This window comes from Loxodonta africana, chromosome 12 (genome assembly GCF_030014295.1).
Source record: "Loxodonta africana isolate mLoxAfr1 chromosome 12, mLoxAfr1.hap2, whole genome shotgun sequence".
Classification (NCBI taxonomy): Eukaryota; Metazoa; Chordata; class Mammalia; order Proboscidea; family Elephantidae; genus Loxodonta; species Loxodonta africana.
The window spans coordinates 78021617-78042137 of NC_087353.1; the positions used below are offsets into that span (position 1 = coordinate 78021617).

Below are 20521 nucleotides of genomic sequence, written 5' to 3' on the forward strand. Positions count from 1 at the left end.
TTCTTTATATTGAGGTGTAGTCTATACTGAAGGCTGTAGTCTTTGATCTTCATCAGTAAGTGCTTCAAGTCCTCTTCACTTTGAACGAGGAAGGTTGTGTCATCTGCATAATGCAGGTCGTTAATGAGTCTTCCTGCAATCCTGATGCCTTGTTTTTCTTCATATAGTCCAGCTTCTTGGATTATTTGCTCAGCATACAGCAAAAAGTATGGTGAAAGGATACAACCCTGACACACACCTTTCCTGACTTTAAACCAGACAGTATGTCCTTGTTTTGTTCAAACTACAACCTCTTGGTCTACGTACAGGCTCCTCATGGGCACAATTAAGTGTTCTGGAATTCTCCTTTTTCATAATATTGTCCAAAATTTGTTATGATCCACATAGTCGAATGCCTTTGTGTAGTCAATAAAACACAGGTAAACATCTTTCTGGTATTCTTTGCTTTCAGCTATGATCCATCTGACATCAGCAGTGAAACCCTCATTCCACGCCTTCTTCTGAATCCAGCTTGAATTTCTAGCAGTTCCCTGTTGATGTGCTGCTGAAACCATTTTTGAATGATCTTGCAACAAAATTTTACTTGTGTGTGATATTAATGATATTGTTTGATAATTTCTGCATTCTGTTGGATCATCTTTCTTTGGAATGGGCACAAATATGGTTCTCTTCCAGTTAGTTGGCCAGGTGGCTGTCTTCCAAATTTCTTGGCATAGATGAGTGAGAACTTCCAGAGCTGCATCCAATTGTTGGAACCTCTCAGTTGGTATTTGATCAATTCCTGGAGCCTTATTTATCGCCAGTGCTTTCAGTGCACCTTGGTCCTCTTCCTTCAGTACCATCTATTCTTGATCCTATTCTACCTCCTGGAATGGTTGAATGCTGACCAATTCTTTTTTGGTACAGTGACTCTGTGTATCCCTTCCATCTTCTTTTGATACCTCCTGCATCATTTAGTATTTTCCCCTTTGAATCCTTCAGTACTGTAATTCGAGGTTCGAATTTTTTTTTCTTAAGTTCTTTCAGCTTAGGAAATGTAGAGCATGTTGTTCTCTTTTGGTTTTCTATGTCCAGGTCTTTGCACATTTCATTATAATACTTTTCCTTCTCGAGCTGACCTTTGAAATCTGCTCAGCTCTTTTACTTATTTCTTCCTTTTGCTTTAGCCACTCTTCATTCAAGAGCAAGTTTCAGAGTCTCTTCTGACATCCATTTTAGTCTTTTCTTTCCTGTCTTTTTAATGACCTCTTGCTTTCTTCATGTATGATGTCCTGATGTCATCCCTTAATTCACCTGGCCTTCGGTCATTAGTGTTCAGCGTGTCAAATCTTTTCTTGAGGTGATCCCTAAATTCAGGTGGGATATACTCAAGTTCATAACTCTGGCTTTTGTGAATTTGTTCTAATTTTCCACAGCTTCAGCTTGAACTCGCACATGAGCAATTAATGGTCTGTTCCACAGTCGACCCCTAGCCTTGTTCTGACTGATGGTGTTGAGCTTTTTCATTGCCTCTTTCCACATATGTGGTCAATTTGATTCCTGTGTATTCCATCTGGCGAGATCCACATGTATAGTCACCGTTTATGTTGTTGATAATACAAATTAGAACATTTTGACTTCATTTACTGCCCTTCTAGCTTATATGTGATCATTGTCATGTGTTGTAATTCTGTTTTAAAATTCTCACTGAGATTAGTATTACTTTATGGAGACAATATGTATTGACATTTACCCATATGTATACCACTTATTTTTTCCTTTTATTTTCTTTTTGCATTCCAAGCTGTCATGGATTCAATTATGTCCCCTCAAAGTGTGTGTATCAATTTGGCCGGGCCATGATTCTCGGTATTGTGTAATTGTCCACCATTTTGTCATCTGATGTGATTTCCTATGTGTTGTAAATCCTGCTTCTATGATGTTAATGAGGGGGGAATGGGCAGCAGCTGTGTTGATGAGTCAGGGTTCAATCTATGGAACTAAATTGTGTCTTGAGCCAGTTTCTTTGCAATATAAAAGAGAAAAGTGAGCAGAGAGACAGGAGCACCTCATACCACCAAGAAAGCAGTGCTGGGAGCAGAGCGTGTCCTTTGGACCCAGGGTTCCTCTGTGGAGAAGCTCCTAGTCCAGGGGAAGATTGATGAGAAGGATCTTCCTCCAGAGCCAACAGAAAGAAAAAGCCTTCCCTTGGAGCTGATGCCCTGAATTTGGACTTTTAGCCTACTTTACTGTGAGGAAATAAATTTCTCTTTGTTAAAGCCATCCACTTGTAATATTTTTGTTATAGCAGCACTAGATAACTAAGACACAAGCTTTTTGTCTTGGATCCTTTTTCTTATTCTTGAAGCATATACCCTGTTGGATTGCCTTCAACAAGAGTGTGGTGGTAGTAATGATTCTGAGATTTTGCTTTCTGAAAAAGTTTTTATTTTACCTCAGTTTTTGGCTAACAGCTTTGTTAAGGTATAATTGACATACAATAGACTGCATGTATTTAAATTGTACAACTTTTCACATATGCATGTGTGTACATACACAGCTCTGAAACCATCATCACAATCAAGACAGTGTACGTATCCAACACTCCCAACAGTTTCTCTGTGTCCCTTTGTAATCCCTCCCTCTTGCTGTTCCTCCTAAGGCTACCACTGATGTGCTTTCTGCCACTATAGATTAATTTGCATTTTATAAAGTTTCGTGTATCTGAATTCTGTAACATACACTCTTTATCTGAGTCCTTTCAATCAGGATAGTGATCCATCCATGTTGTTGTATCAATAGTTACTCTTTTGTATTTTAGAGTTGTATTTCATTGTATGGGTATACCACAGTTGTTTATCCATTCACCTGTTAGTGAATATTTGGGTTGTTTCCAGTTTGGGGCAATTAGAATGAAACTGCATTGACCCTTAGTGGATATTTTTGCTAGATATAAAATTCTATTTGGATGTTCCACTGTCTTCTGGCCTTCATATTTTCTAATTAGAAGTCAGTGAATGCTTAATTTTTTCCTCCTGTATATAATGTGTTGTTTCTGTCTAGATACAGTCAACATTTTTTCTTTTTCTTTGGTTCTCAGCAGTTTGACTGTGGTGTTTTTAAGCATGACTTTCTTCGTTGCTGTCCTTCCTGGAATTCAATGAGCTCTGTAAATCTATGAGCTTAAGTTTTCCACTAAATATAGGAAAGTTTTGCCAAATTTTTACCTTCTTCAATTCTTGTTCTACACTGTTTCCAGGAGTTCATTTTTGTATATTTTAAACCTTTTGATCTTGCATTACATACAGATTCCTGTGGCTCTGTTCATTTTTTTTTTTCCTGTATTTTAGATTGGATAATTTTTATTGTTCTGAAAGTGTACTGTACCTTTCTTCTCTCTTCTCCAATCTGCTGTTAAGCCCATTCAGTGAATTTTTATTTCATATATTATAATTTTCAGTTCTAAAAAATTTCCATTAGATTCTTTTATATTGCCGTGCTGGGATTGCCTATCCTTTTTATTGCAAAAATATTTCTCTTACTTTCTTGAGCATAGTTATAAGTTTCTTTGAAATTATTTTTTTGTTCATTCCAATAGCATGGGCATTTTGGGATCAGTGTTCTTTGATTATCTTTTCTGTGGAACATGGATCATGCTTCCATATTTCTCAAATTGTCAATTTTATATTGTATACTGGACATTGTGAATAATACATTGTAGAGAGTTTGGATTCTATTACTTTCCTTCAAAGATTTTTAAATGCTTTTAACAGCCATTTAAGATAACTAGACTGATACTTAAACTCTATCTGCTCTATGAAGTATCAGTTTAGTTCTCTTAGCCTTCATTGGCTAAAGTTTATACCCACACACAGAGAGAGAAGGGGTGGGTTATAATTGTTATTCACAGGAGAGTTAATGGTCCAATAGAAGCTACTTTGCTATTACTAGAAGTGTAATCTTATACTATTTTAATCTTATATATTTTAATTGATTCCATAGATTGGATCTTTCCTAATGATTCTTGGGTAGACCACTGTATATAACAAAAAAGCTATCTATCTTGGGCACATAATAATGCACAATGAATATGTGTTATAAAGTCCAGCTATGGGTACTATTATTCCATTTCATTGCCATGGGCTCCACCTGCAAAGATTGCATAGACTGGAAGAAAAGAAAGTCTTGGTGGGAACTTTATGGGTATCAAACATTCTTAGCTACATGGACTGGAGAACTTCTGTCTCATCTGTGTAGACGATATGCTCAGTGAAGTAGTTGACTTGGATATATTACTTATGATTACCCTTTTAATTCAGATTAGGTCAAGAATTAGCTATTGTCCTCAATCTGATGCCATGCTGAACTACATGACGGGTCGAGAATTGCTAATAATGTATGCCAGGCTGTGGGGGGTCCCTGAGCCAGACATTTATGCGTATGTGGAAGCCTTTTTGCATTCATTGCAGCTGGAAACCTATGCTGACGAGTTTGTCTACACATACAGGTGAGATATTATGCTGTTGTAATCATTAAGCTGTCTACTGTATTTCTGCTTTTTGGAACAAATGCCTGCAAATTCAACTGAGCCCCACTGTCACACAGAAACAATGACTATGAATAACCTAATGTCCTGCCAGGGCTTATATGTCAAGAATAAGGCAGATCCCAGTGGTGTGACTCAACCTTTTGCAGATATGAGCTATAGCCTTTGCATTTAAAAAAAAAAAAAGAAAGAAAACTTTCATCTCTGTCTCCATATGGTTCTTTGTCACTGAAGAACAAAAACATATCCTAAATAATAATACTGAAATAAAGTGCAAAAAAAGTCATCTCATTGAAAATGAATCCACACACACACACATATACATACATACATACCAGGACTTGGGCCTGATGCTTTATTAGTCGTGTCAAATCAACATTCTGGATGTCTGAACTAATTCTTCCCTATTAATTAAAGACATGTGACACTTACCTTCTACTTTCTTTTTGTTTTTCTTTCTTTGGCCATAAAGTGGAGGATACAAACGTAGACTGAGTACTGCTATTGCCCTAATGGGAAGGCCCTCAGTTATCTTCCTGGATGAACCATCTACTGGCATGGACCCGGTAGCCCAGCACTTGATCAGGGACACAGTTACACAGATCTGTAAAACTGGCAAAGCGATCATAATAAGTTCCCACAGGTATGGCCCACTGAGCGGCTTGGTTGGGAGTTATAAGGGGTTGCAGTGGGTAGAAGAGGGAATTGATAGAGCTAAAAGTATGATTCAATGAGCTTGCCTGAGTTTATGAGCTACTCAGGAGGTACTATGAGTAGAGACTGATTCTGCTCAAGGCATCTGATTCTGCTAAAGAATTCTACGAGAAAACAGGAAATCAGGGAGCTGTTTGCAGTGTGAATTTAAATATCAGCTCCTTCGAATTTTAAAATCCCCTCTTTCGAATATGACCTTAGTGTTGATCATTTACAATACCAGTCCTTCCCATTGCAAAGGTTACCTTATAATTCTGGCTTTACTTGAACTATAGAGTTTGCTCTCTAAAAGAAAGTCTCTCCAGCCATAACTCCTTTGTCTCCCTAGCATGGAGGGATGCGAGGCCCTCTGTACCAGACTGGCCATCATGGTAAAAGGGAGGTTCGTGTGCCTAGGCAGCCCTCAACACCTCAAGAACAAGTTTTGTAATGTATACAGCCTAAAAGCCAAGGTTAATATGGACATGGAAAAAAGTAAACTAAAGGAGTTCAAAGAATTTATTGCAAGAACTTTCCCAGGTAATGTAGGTAGGGCTGACTTGTGAAAATTGTGTTAAATCATCATTGTTGTTCTGCTGCATGTCCTCAATAACTAATATTATTCTGGGAGCTATTGATGTTTACTGAGCTTTTATATTGAGTTTTTCTTTTCGCATAATTTTTTCTGTGAACATCTTACCTGACTATTCTAAGAAGCTTTCACAAAATATCAAAGGCTCTGCCAGTCCCTTGTAGGAATCAACCAGTCAGACAAAACTCTTTCTGTGTATTCATCTAAAGTTAAGTTATTGAGTATAAGTCTCTACTGTTTATCCTGGATTTTCTTTAAGGTTTTCCATCTTTTTGAACATGTGTCCTCTGCCTTTTGATGACATCTCATCCAGGCAGTGCTTGTGAAATGCAAATAAGGACAGTAAGCTCCCTGTTCTACTTTCAAGGAAATAGTCTGGAGATGGAACACATAAAAATCAATCACTCTGCTTCTGCATGCTAACTTCAGTGAGCTATTCTCTGCACATGGCACAATGACGCAGCCATTTACAGCCAGCTTCTACTTCTTTCTGTACCTACTCCTTTATCTTAATCATTAAACAGAGAAATGTCAAATGTTTAATAATTTTGGCTGGCTTAGTCTCTGTCTTGAACTTCATCAACTGTGTAGAGGCCATATTTTCAGGGTGCAAAATTGAAATCATGGAGGATATAGCAGTGAAACAATAAATGGTATTGACCTGTACTAAAGAAGTGACAGTAGGAATGAAGAGGAGGAAATGATAGCAAATGGATATCTATCAGGATGGAAAGTTCAAGAGGAGGAACCTTTACATGGGAAAGATAATTCAATAGTACTCATATTAATTTTGAAGTTCCTATGAGATTTTCGGAGCCCTGGTGGCATAGTGGTTGGGAGCTCAGATGCTAACCAAAAGGATGGCATTTCAAATCCACCAACACTCCTTGGAAATTCTGTGGAGCAGTTCTCCTCTGTCCTATAGGGTCATTATGAGTTGGATTTGACTAAAAGGGAGCGGGTTTGGTTTTTTGGGGTTTTTTTAATGAAATATACAGATGGATATGTCCATTAAGCAGGTGAATATTTAGTCATTCATACATTTAATATTTACGGAGTACTTATTGTATACAGTGTTGAAAATCCTGAATTGACCTCATGGAGAACTATATATACTGTGAGTCAATCCAACATCCTGCTCAATCTGAAGGGGAGAGAGGACACGAAAAACTGAGAACAGACTTTTCCTGGTAGAGGTGAAAACATTAGTTTGCTCGTGAGCTATGCTCTGATACAGTATATCTAAATGTAAGGTTGAGCATTTACCAGTCTTTGCCCACACTATCCTTGAGTTTTTCAAATACTACTTACCCATTTAAAGATAGCAGAATTAAAACAAAACAAAACAAAAAAATAGCATTGGACCTATATGTAAATATTATCCAAAAAAGGAAGAAAGAAAGAAATATAGAAAATAAAAGACAACTATACACTTCAACTGAAGATTAACTTTCTGAAATCAGAAGATAAATTTAAGGTAAGTGCATTCTCTAATTTCAGTTTAAGAAAATGCACCACTTTTTAAAGACCACACAGAAGAGAGCTCTTCTTTCCATAGCATGGCAGATTATATATCTGGTAGGTCTTGCTGTTAAAATAAAATGTGTACATACTGGAAAGCTTAAAACAAAATGTTTTTTACAGAGAGTCTCAGACTGGATAAAAAAAAAAAAAAAACACGATCTGTCTGTATGCTGCCTACAAGAGACACACCTTAGACTTAGAGACACAAATAAACTAAAACTCAAAGGATGGAAAAAAATATATCAAGCAAACAACAATCAAAAAAGAGCAGGAGCGGCAATATTAATTTCTGACAAAATAGACTTTTAAGTTAAATCCACCACAAAGGATAAAGAAGGATACTATATAATGATTAAAGGGAGAATTTACCAGGAAGATATAACCATATTAAATATTTATGCACCCAACAACAGAGCTGCAAGATACATAAAACAAACTTTAACAGAATTGAAAAGTGAGATAGACACCTCCACAATTATAGTAGGAGACTTCAACACATCACTTTTGGTGAAGGATAGGACTTCCAGTAAGAAGCTCAAGAGAGACACGGAAGATCTAATTGCTACAATCAACCAACTTGACCTCATAGACTTATACAGAACACTCCACCCAATAGCTGCAAAGTATACTTTTTTTTTTTCTAGTGCACATGGAACATTCTCTACAATAGATCACATATTAGGTCATAAAACAAACCTTTGCAGAATCTAAAACATCAAAATATTACAAAGCATCTTCTCAGACCATAAGGCCATAAAAGTGGAAATCAATAACAGAAAAATCAGGGAAAAGAAGTCAAATACTTGGAAACTGAACAATTAAGGAAGGAATAAAAAAATTCATAGAATGCAACGAGACTGAAAACACTTCCTACCAAAACCTCTGGGACACAGCGAAAGCAGTGCTCAGAGGTCAATTTATATCGATAAATGCACAAATGCCAAAATCAGAGAACTGTCCCTACAACTTGAACAAATAGAAAGCGAGCAACAAAAGAATCTGTCAGGCACCAGAAGAAAACAAATAATAAAAATGAGAGCAGAATTAAATGCATTAAAGAACAGAAAAGCAATTGAAAGAATTAACAAAGCCAAAAGCTGGTTCTTTGAAAAAATTAACAAAATTGATAAACCATTGGCCAGACTGACTAAAGAGATACAGGAAAGGAAATAAATAACCCGAATAAGAAATGAGATGGGCCATATCACAACAGACCCAATTGAAATTAAAAGGATCATATCAGATTACTATGAAAAATTGTATGCTAACAAATTTGAAAACCTAGAAGAAATGGATGAATTCCTAGAAACACACTACCTACCTAAACTAACACAATCAGAAGTAGAACAACTAAATAGACCCATAACAAAAAAAGAGATTGAAAAGGTTAATAAAAAAAAAAACTCCCAACAACAACAAAAAAAAAGCCCTGGCCCGGATGAATTCACTGCAGAGTTCTACCAAACTTTCAGAGAAGAGTTAACACCACTACTACTAAAGGTATTTCAAAGCATAGAAAATGACGGAATACTACCTAACTCATTCTATGAAGCCAGCATACCCCTGATACCAAAACCAGGTAAAGACACCACAAAAAAAGAAAATTACAGACCTATATCCCTCATGAACATAGATGCAAAAATCCTCAACAAAATTCTAGCCAATAGAATTCAACAGCATATCAAAAAAATAATCCACCACGACCAAGTGGGATTTATACCAGGTTGGTTCAATATTAGAAAAACCATTAATGTAATCCACCATATAAATAAAACAAAAGACAAAAACCACATGATCTGATCAATTGATGCAGAAAAGGCATTTGACAAAGTCCAACACCCATTCATGATAAAAACTCTCAGCAAAATAGGAATTGAAGGAAAATTCCTCAACATAATAAAGGGCATCTACACAAAGCCAGGAAACCCTGGTGGTGTACTGGTTAAGTGCTACGGCTGCTAACCAAAGGGTCGGAAGTTCGAATCCACCAGGTGCTCCTTGGAAACTCTATGGGGCAGTTCTGCTCTGTCCTATAGGGTCACTATGAGTCGGAATCAACTCGACGGCACTGGGGTTATACAAAGCCAACAGCCAACATCATTCTAAATGGAGAGAGCCTGAAAGCATTTCCTTTGAGAATGGGAACCAGACAAGGATGCCCTTTATCACCACTCTTATTCAACATTTTGCTAGAGGTCCTAGCCAGAGCAATTAGGCTAGACAAAGAAATAAAGGGCATCTGGATTGGCGAGAAAGAAGTAAAATTATCTCTATTTGCAGATGACATGATCTTATACACAGAAAACCCTAAGGAATCCTCCAGAAAACTACTGAAGCTAATAGAAGAGCTTGGCAAAGTTTCAGGTTACAAGATAAACATAGAAAAATCACTTGGATTCTTCTACATCAACAAAGAGAACATCGAAGAGGAAATCACCAAATCAATACCATTCACAGTAGCCCCCAAGAAGATAAAATACTTAGGAATAAATCTTACCAAAGATGTAAAAGACTTATACAAAGAAAACTACAAAGTACTAGTGCAAGAAACTAAAAGGGACCTACATATGTGGAAAAACATACCTTGCTCATGGATAGGAAGACATAACATAATAAAAATGTCTATTCTACCAAAAGCCATCTATATATACAATGCACTTCTGATCCAAATTCCAACTTCATTTTTTAATGTGATGGAGAAACAAATCAGCAACTTCATATGGAAGGGAAAGAAGCCCCAGATAAGTAAAGCATTACTAAGAAAGTGGGAGGCCTCACTCGACCTGATTTTAGAACATATTATACAGCCACAGTAGTCAAAACAGCCTGGTAATGGTATAACAACAGACACATAGTCCAATGGAACAGAATTGAGAACTCAGATATAAATCCAACCACATATGAGCAGCTGATATTTGACAAAGGCCCAGTTTCAGTTAATTGGGGAAAAGATAGTCTTTTTAACAAGTGGTACTGGCATAACTGGATATCCATCTGCAAAAAAAAGAAACAGGACCCATACCTCCCACCATACACAAAAGCTAACTCCAAATGGATCAAAGATCTAAACATAAAGTCTAAAACAATAAAGATCATGGAAGAAAAAATAGGGACAACATTAGGAGTGCTAAGACAAGGCATAAACAGAATATAAAACATTACTAAAAATGCCAAAGAGAAACCAGATAACTGGGAACTCCTAAAAATCAAAAACCTGTGCTCACCTAAAGACTTCACCAAAAGAGTAAAAAGGCCACCTACAGACTGGGAAAAATTTTCAGCTACAACATCTCCAACCAGTGCCTGATCTCTAAAATCTACATGATTCTGCTAAAACTCAACCACAAAAAGACAAACAACCCAATTAAAAATTGGGCAAAGGATATGAACAGGCACTTCACTAAAGAAGACATTCAGGCAGCTAACAGATACATGAGGAAATGCTCTCGATCATTAGCCATTAGAGAAATGCAAATTAAAACTATAATGAGATTCCATCTCACTCCAACAAGGCTGGCATTAATCCAAAAAACACAAAATAATAAATGTTGGAGAGGTTGTGGAGAGATTGGCACACTTATACACCGCTGGTGGGAATGTAAAATGGTGCAACCACTTTGGAAATCGATTTGGCATTTCCTTAAAAAGCTAGAGATAGAACTACCATACGACCTAGCAATCCCACTCCTCGGAATATATTCTACAGAAATAAGAGCCTTTACACGAACAAATATATGCACACCCATGTTTATTGCAGCACTGTTTACAATAGCAAAAAAAATGGAAGCAACCAAGGTGTCCATCAACGGATGAATGGATAAATAAATTATGGTATATTCACACAGTGGAATACTATATGTTGATAGAGAATAGTGATGAGTCTGTGAAACATTTCATAAGATGGAGGAACCTGGAAGGCATTATGCTGAGTGAAATTAGTCAGTTACAAAAGGACAAATATTGTGTAAGACCACTATTATAAGATCTTGAGAAATAGTTTAAATTGAGAACACATTCTTTTGTGGTTACGAGAAGGGGGAGGGAGGGAGGGTGGGAGAGGCTTATTTACTGATTAGATAGTAGATAAGACCTACTTTAGGTGAGGGGAAGGACAACACTCAATACAGGGTCAGTCAACACAACTGGACTAAACCAAAAGCAAAGAAGTTTCCTGAATAATGTGAATGTTTCGAAAGTCAGCAAAGCAAGGGCAGGGGGTTGGGGGCTATGGCTTCAGGGGGCATCTAAGTCAATTGGCAAAATAAAATCTATTAAGAAAACATTCTGCATCCCACTTTGAAATGTGGCATCTGGGGTCTTAAATGCTAGCAAGTGGCCATCTAAGATGCATCAATGAGTCTCAACCTACCTGGATCAAAGGAGAATGAAGAACACCAAGCTCACAAGGTAATTATGAGCCCAAGAGACAGAAAGGGCTACATGAGCTAAAGACTACATCATCCTGAGAGCAGAAGAACTAGATGGTGCCTGGCCACAACCGATGACTGCCCTGACAGGGAACACAATAGAGAACTCCTGAGGAAGCAGGAGAACAGTGGGATGCAGACCCCAAATTCTCATAAAAAGACCATACTTAGTGGTCTGATTGAGACTAGAAGGGACCCGGCAGTCAGGGTCCCCAAACCTTCTCTTGGCCCAGGACAGGAACCATTCCTGAAGCCAACTCGTCAGACATGGATTGGACTGGACAATGGGTTAGAGAGAGATGCTGATGAGGATTGAGCTACTTGCACCATGTGGACACTTGAGACTATGCTGGCATCTCCTGTCTGGAGGGCAGATGAGAGGGTAGAGGGGGTTAGAAACTGGCAAAATGGTCATGAAAGGAGAGACTGGAAGAAGGGAGCGGGCTGACTCATTAAGGGGAGAGTAAATGGGAGTATGTAGTAAGGTGTGTCTAAGTTTGTATGTGAGAGACTGACTTGATCTGTAAACTTTCACTTAAAGCACAATAAAAAATATTTTTTAAAAAAAGTCTTTTTAATGACTTGCTTGTACTCAGAACAAAGGTGAGATAAAAATCAAAGAACCAAAACAGAAAAGAAAAAATTATCAACCTAAAGCCTAGTAGTGAGCAGTAATGAAATGCAAAAGCCAGCTTGCCCTAAAGCAATTTCTAATACCAGTACTAAGATGGAATATGAACTTTGAACCCATTGCAAAGTAGATAGCTTAACCTGAGATTCCCGTATTAATCGATAACCTTGAAAGATGAACACATATTTTAAGTCCCAGATTGAGAGCATTCATTTACACTGAACTGAAGCAAGCATAAATCCACTTAGAAGGAAAGCATCTCCAACTTCAGCCCTTAAGATTTCCACAGATTAAAATCACACATTGTAAGGTAATAATCAAACCCAGCAATAATAGAAAGAAGTCACAATGAAGGAGATTAAACATAGATGCAAACAATTTCAAACTCCAAAAACTTCAGGTATTTAAAATAACAGTACGGATATAAAATGACTTTGGGAGTTCCACTTCCAGAATAGCAATGTGAAGAGCCCTGTGAAATTGGTGAATTATTTTGGGGGAAAAAGCCATTTAAAATCTCTGGAAATGGTCCTAAGAGCATACAGCAAATGAAAAAAACATTTATCCACCAAAATCTACTGTAACTTTGTAAGAACAAGATTCTGTGGCATTTGAACTACAACCCATTCCCTTTCTCTGCCTTCCAGCCCAGTGTGATCAAAACTCGTAGGACGTAAAGCCAAGAACACGAGGCTCCCTCTCACAATGAGAAGCAACATCAGAAAATGCTGCATGGGGAGAGGGAAGAAAGACTTCACTAAAATAATCCACCCAATCACTAAAAAAATAAGGAGGCAAACAACAATAACAAGTACCTGAAGTGGAGACCAGTACCCAGAGTTTTCAACAAAAAATTATGGGACATAGTTTTGAAAAAACAGGAAAATGCCTGGAAGCATTTATCCATCTACACTGAGGAATTTGGAAGCTGGCTACCTGCCCAACTGCTTGGAAGAGATATATATTCGTTCCCATTCCAAAGAAAGATGGTCAAACAATGTAGAAATTATCCAACAGTATTAGTAATATCACACGTTAGTAAATTTTTGCTCATGAAAATTCTAGACTGACTGCAGACATACATTGGCAAGAAACTGCCAGAAGTTCAGGATGGACTCAGAAGTACACATGGAATAAGATATGATTACTGTTGTCAGATGGATCTTGGCTGAAAGCAAAGAATACCAGAAAATTTTACCTATGTTTTATCACCTACATGAAGGCATTTGACCGATTGGATAATAAACAAATTGTAGATAACGTTACAAAGAGTGGGAATTTCAGAACACTTAATTGTGCTTGTGCAGAACCTGTACACAAATCAAGAGGAAGTCATTTGAACAGAATAAGGGGATACTGTGTGGTTCCAAATTGGAAAAGGTGTGTGGCTGGGTTGTATTCTTTCACCTTACTTATTCAATCTATATGGGGAACAAATAATCCACGAGGCTGGATTTATGAAGAGCATGGTATTAGGGTAGGAGGAAGACTCATTAACATCTTGCCGTTTGCAGATAACCTTGCTTGCCAAAAATCAAGATGATTTGAAGCACTTACTGGTGAAGGTCAAAGACTACAACCTTCAGTATGGGTTATGCCTGAACCTGAAGAAAACAAAAATCCTCAAAACTGAGTCAATAAACAACATCATGATATATGAAGAAGAAATTGAAGTTGTCAATAATTTCATTTTACTTGGGTCAACAATCAACATCCATGGAAGCAGCAGTCAAGAAATTGAATGACATATTACATTGGGCAAATCTGCTGCAAAAGACCTTTTTTTTTTTTAAGTTTTAAAAAGCAAAGATGTCACTTTGATTAAAGTGTGCCTGACCTAAGCCGTGGTGTTTTCAATAGTTTCATATGCATGCAAAAGCTGGACAATGAAAAAGGAACAGAGAAGAATATTTGTTGATGAATAATATTGAATATTCCGTGGACTTCTAGAAGAACAAACAAATCAGTCTTTGATTAGCTGAAATTAAAAAGATTGACGATACCAAGAATTGGTATAACCGATTGCTATCGAGTCGATTCCAACTCATGGCAACGCTATAGACAGAGTAGAACTGTCCCATAGGGTTTCTAGGGAGTGGCTGGTGGATTTAAACTGCCCACTAAAAAAAAAAAAAAAAATTTTTTTTTTTTACTTTTTGGTTAGCAGCCATAGCTCTTAACTGCTGCAGCACCTGGGCTCTGAAAGAATTGGCATAGATGTGGATAAACGAGCACTCTCCTACATGTCTGGTGGGGATGTAATATACTTGAAATATTTTGGCATTATCTGCTAATGTTAAAGATGCTCAAACACCTGCCCCAGCATTTTCACTCCTTAGGAAAATGATTAAACATAAGCACCAGGAGATAGGTAAAGACTGTTTGGAACAACCTAATACATAATAGTCTCAAGCTGGAAACTGTAAATTATTGATAGCTGCATAACAAATTACCGCAAAATTTAGTGACTTCAAACAACAATAAACACTTATTTTCTCAAAGTTTCTATGGGCTAGGGATTTAGGAGCAGCTTAGCTGGGTGGTTCTGGATCAGGGTCTCTCATGAGGTTGCAGTAAAGCTATTGGCTGAGTATGCAGTGGTCTGAAGAATGACTGGAGCTGGATGATCTGCTTCCAAGATGGCTCACTCACATTTACAGTTCCTCACCGCATGGACCTCTCCTTAGGCTTCTTGAGTGTTTTCACAACATGGTGGCTGACTTCTCCCAGACCAAATGATCCTAGAGAGAGCAAGGTGAAGCACAATGTCTTTTATTAACTAGCCTCAGAAGTAATGCTGCATTATTTCTGCAATAACCTATTGGTTACACAAGTCATCCCTATTAACTGGGAGGGGACTATACAAGAATGTGACTACTAGGAGATTTACCTACCAGGAGATAAGACTAATTAGGGTCCAACACCATATGTCCACCAACAATAGAGATGTATTCATACTCTGAAAACATTATAGTAATGAAAATGAATAAAGTATATGTATATACAGTAACATGGATGAATGTTTATAATATTAAGTGAAAGAAGCCAGATAAAAATAATATATGGCTGTACGCATATAAAAAAAAGTAACCAAAAAAAGGCAAAACCAAACCATAGTATTTAGGGCCGGAGACTTAGGTAACAAAACTTTGAAGAATAACAGAAAAATGCTTACCGTAAAAATCAGGAATTGTTTCTTTTTAAGGATGAGAAAGTAAAGCAGACTAGGTAGTGGCATATGGGTGACTTCTGCAGTGCTGGCTGTCAGTTACATGTGTGTTAACTTTATTATAATTCACTAAAATGTACACTTATGTTTCATACATATTTTATATGTTTGATAGATTTCACAATAAAATAGGTTTTAAATTTTTTTAATTAATCGTGAAGGCTAGGTATGAACTCATTACAAAAGGAAATAATTATCATTGACATATAGTTTATTTCTTTAAAAAATATCTTAATCTCAATTAATTCCATTTGTAATAATCTCCAATGTGTGATTATAAATCTACATACATCTTATTAATTAGGAATGGCTACATTATAACAATAACAAGTAATATTGTAACCATTCCTAATTTATAGGATTATTTGCATTTATTATTACAGACTTGAAGATTATTGCAAACGGAATTACTTGGATTAAAATATTTTAAAGAAATAAACTATGTGTCAATAGTAGTGCCCTCCTCTTGTAAGTCAGTCCCTGGGTGGTGGAAACGGTTAATAACGCTCAGCTGCTGACTGAAAGGTTAGCGGTTTGAATCCACTCCTTGAAAGTCCTGGCAGTCTACTTCTGAAAAATCAGCTGCCAAAAACCCTATGGAGCACAGCTCGACTCTGACACACATGGGGTCACTATGAGTTGAAATTGACTGGATGGCAACTGCAAAAAAAAAAAAAAATTACTGCTATATTTTCAGATTATAACATCTCATTCCTTTAGTGAATGCCTTCTATAAAAGGAACAGGAACACATTTGTCTGACACTGGTGTCTTATATATGAATTTTCTCTTTCACTGAGGGTGACAGTTGCTTAATCATGAGAGTAGTAAACTGCTGTCCCTTTCACACACACACATACACACAAGCACACACCATGACTAGAAAAAGAAACCACACCCAAATATTATGAGCATAGGTTCAGGACTAAGTTTAGGAATAGAGTCCTATAAGAATTTTAGATTCCATGTAAGTCTCAGGTTTTGCAAAGTGAGCATGTGAGCTATCAGTTTTTTCCATGCCTAAAACTGAGTAGCCTATACTCTGCAATTTTTACAAGCTGCAGGCATTAAGACCATATTTCAGTAGGAAGTAAATCTATTGAAATAATTAGTAAGGTCATGTATACCAAAGAGAATGGGCTTTTGGATTATGTTATTTTTTGTATGAGCTATATATATTCTCTCTGTCATTAGTGTGAGTAATTGGAATAAGAATTACTTGGGTATTTTTTAAAACTTTATCGCATACTGGATCCCTCTCCATTTCTCATCTGTCATAAATTTCCTTTCTTAGGTAACATCATAAACCAGGAATATCAAGGGATTCTCCACTACTACATTCCCAAAGAGGACATTAGCTGGGGAAAGGTGATTATGGAATTATACACTTGAGTGGGTTTTTTTTAATATTATAAGTTAATGGAGAATAGATAGAAAGCACCGAGATTCAAGTGTATGGAATGGGAACCTAACATTAGGGGAGGAGCAAAGCCTTTAGGTTGCCTTTCAAACGTCCCTGTAGCTTAATTGATGGCGACCTCTGCCCCTGAATCATACTAATACCCTGAGTGAGGTTGGAAGACTGCCTTCTCTGTGTTTTTATTCATCTTTTCCTTCTACTTTCTCACTTCCTCCTTTTATATCTTTATGTCCCCAGCATAAACCTTTAAGAAGCTAGGGGATGGTGGGGTGGGCAAAGGATTCATCTAGGGGGATTGCAAAGGTAATTCCACCATTTTTTTTTTCCCTGTCAAAGGTGTTTAGTATTTTGGAGGACGCTAAATTGCTATTCAGTTTAGAAGACTATTCATTCAGTCAGATAACACTGGAACAAATCTTCCTCACCTTTGCTAATATTGATAAAATGAAAAAGACCGGAAAATAAAGCTGCTGTGAGATTCATTTCCAACCAGTGACCCTTAAACATCTTTCTCGGACGGCTGCTCACACCTGGATACCTTGAGGGACATTTCTCTCTGTGTGTATATCTTTGTGTGTGTGCGTGTATTTGATTCTCTTTATTGGTGGTAGTTACGTTCTATAAAAACAAAACCAAACTCATTAAATTGATTCTGACTCTTGGTGACCCCATGTGTTACAGAGCAGAACTGCTCCATAGGATTTTCTTTATGGAAGCAGATTACCAGGCCTTCCTTCTCTGGTGCCACTGGGAGGGTTCAGACCACAAACGTTTATGTTAGTAGTTGAGCACAAACTGTGCCATGCAGGGACTTTATAAAGCCCCTCCGCCTCAAACATTGAATTAGTGAGTACTATCTGAACCAGTCTTGTTCAACCTCAGAGCTCAGCAGAAATTTTTTTGCCACTCTGTGCATGTGCATGTCTGTGAATGAAAAATGGTAAAAGTCCACAAATGCTTTTAGTGAATAGATGAATTTGTGAATATGGAATGCACAAACATACTCCCCCAAAGAAGAAAGTTTGTCATCTTATTTGGAAATTAATGTGAGCTGCCTGTTGTCAAGAACTGTGAAGAGCCTGAGATTTTACCTTAAAAACCCTGGTGGCTTAGTGGTTAAGAGTGACGGCTGCTAACTGAAAGGTTGGCAGTTCGAATCCACCAGGCACTCCTTGGAAACTCTATGGGGCAGTTCTACTCTGTCCTATAGGGTTGCTTTAAGTTGGAATCGACTGGACGGCAACAGGTTTGGTTTGGTTTGTAAAGTAACAAGTTAGCCTGCCACAGTTTCATGGATGCCAGCAGAAGACATAGGAATAATGGGTCAAAGATAAAGGGACTTTATTACTCACAGCAATAGCACTGGTCAGATTATCATAATTTGTGCCATTTCCCTGAGCTCTAATTCTCACAGAGCAACACAAGGAGAGTCAGGGGATACATATACCTTCAGTGGATTGTGTTACAGGAGAGGAACCCTGAGTTTGTGGAACTGAAATCTTTTATAATGGGCAGTAAACAAACCCCCCAGACCTTTGCTCTGGAAGGAAACAATATCCTATTATAATTCTCTCTGGTCCAAGGGTGACACTATCTCTCTTCAAAGGCTGTTTTCTCTACAGTCATCCTTGCAAAAATAGTCTGGAATAAAAGGGCTGTTAGTACTACTGCTTGCAAGTCATGCAGAACTTCAAGAGATCCAGGAAGAATTGTCTCTCAACAATATCCACCCTCATTTCTACAGCATCTTGGCTTCTGGTGAATTTCCCTGTGAGTATGCCACTCCACTGGCCACTTTGATTAATCTGCCTGGCAGAAAAAAACCCGTTGCCATCGAAGCAATTCCAACTCAGAGCAACCCTATAGACTAACAGAGACTAGGACTAAATTCATTTAATTTTTCTCATTCTGTATTTAATTAAGACTACTATCAATAGGGGGCCCTGGTGGCACAGTGGTTAAGAGCTCAGACTGCTAACCAAAAGGTCAGTAGTTCAAATCCACCAGCTCTCCTTGGAAAGTCTATGGGGCAGTTCTACTCTGTCCTGTGGGGTTGCTATGAATAAGATTCAACCCAGTGGCAATTACCTTGGTTTTTTTGGTTTATCAATAGGACTCCAAGCAGCAGGATGAAGCTAACCTGAAATACTTGACCTCAACCATGCCCACCCCTCCCCCTCAGGTCCCAGATTCGATCAGCTGAAAAAATTTTATAAATCATTTGGGTCTACCTTGAAAATCCAAGTGGCTATCCTATTACATGTCTGTATTGACTTTTCCACTTACCTGAGGTATTAATCCAGGTGCAGCAGGATATATTAATGATTCCTTTTCCTGCAAAGAGGAAGTCTAGGGAAGTTCTATCTTCCTGAAGAGATCCTGACCCGAATGCATTTCTGAATGCTTTCCAGGGTGTAGGTGGTGTTCCCTTAAATGTACGAAGGTCTCTTGTCACCACCCTCGACGTATTTTCAAGGGAGGTAAATTAATGCCTGGGTTTCATTCAAGAATACAATCCGGAGGGCATGCCTGATGCCCCCAGAAAGAGTGTTTTTACAGTTGTCGGTGCTTCTTGTGTGGGATCCACTTCATTCAGAGAGTATAGGTTAACAATGCCTCAAACATAGCCTCCTGGCTGGTTGCTAGATCCTGTGATTCCCAGTTCAGTGCAAATAATTGAGTCTGGTCCTTGTGTTTGGAGGGACTTCCTAAGGACAAGCCATCCACCTTGTCCTGTTTCCGTCTGTACCAACAACCAAATGGCGTTAATTTGCTCCCATGAAATGATAGAGCAATGTGTAGAAGAATGAAGGTGGGGAAGTCATTCATCGGTGCTGATAAGTGTTTTGCTTGGAAGGTGCAGGAGCTGGGGCCATCCTCTGCTGTTTCCAGTAGATTCCTTAGTAAGTTTAAGGAGAATAGCAATTAAGTTGTGGTTAGAGCCATCTGATGGGAGATGAAAGACTCGGGATCCTGTCAGTTAAACCTGAGGTGCATGCAGCACTTTTGGAGATTTTACAGCAGAGCGTTTTTCTTCATGAAGAAAACTCCAGGAACAGTTCTGAAAGGCAAAAGATCATTAATGTCCCTTTGTCCCCCATTCTTCCCAGGGCTTAAGGTGTTCTCTTCCTAAGTGTCTGGGTTGTGGCACTCCTTCCACCACCATAACATTGGTACGTCCCATTCCAATGGACTTTTACCTTTTTCCCAGTCATCTTGTACTGTCAGCCAGATCTTTTCATCTTAAATAAAGGTTACAGAACCAGAATTAAGTTTGACTCTCATTGACATCTCTTGGCCAGACCGTCATCCAGAGGATGTACCAACCAGGCCAAGCTGGGCTTGCCACTGGATAAAGAAGGAAGTAACATGCCCAGGAATGGTCAGGCCAGAATTCTGAATTTTTGGAGTAGGTATACGTAACCCCACACCTCCTTTATCTTGACCATTACCCAGACAGTGACTGAAAGGGTGGTCCTTA

The 20521-nt window shown here is 38.0% G+C and overlaps 1 protein-coding gene across 1 annotated transcript in view; it reads left to right on the forward strand.

The window, feature by feature from the left end:
• Positions 1 to 17557, forward strand: part of LOC100671410 (phospholipid-transporting ATPase ABCA3-like) — a 253632-nt gene extending 236075 nt beyond the window's left edge. The window contains exons 26-30 of the mRNA XM_003418893.2: positions 4299 to 4486; positions 4998 to 5168; positions 5568 to 5758; positions 16915 to 16988; positions 17377 to 17557. Coding sequence (XP_003418941.1) covers positions 4299 to 4486; positions 4998 to 5168; positions 5568 to 5758; positions 16915 to 16988; positions 17377 to 17505 — 753 coding nt within the window. The 3' untranslated portion in view covers positions 17506 to 17557. The remainder of the gene's footprint in view (positions 1 to 4298; positions 4487 to 4997; positions 5169 to 5567; positions 5759 to 16914; positions 16989 to 17376) is intronic.
• Positions 17558 to 20521: the final 2964 nt, after the last annotated feature.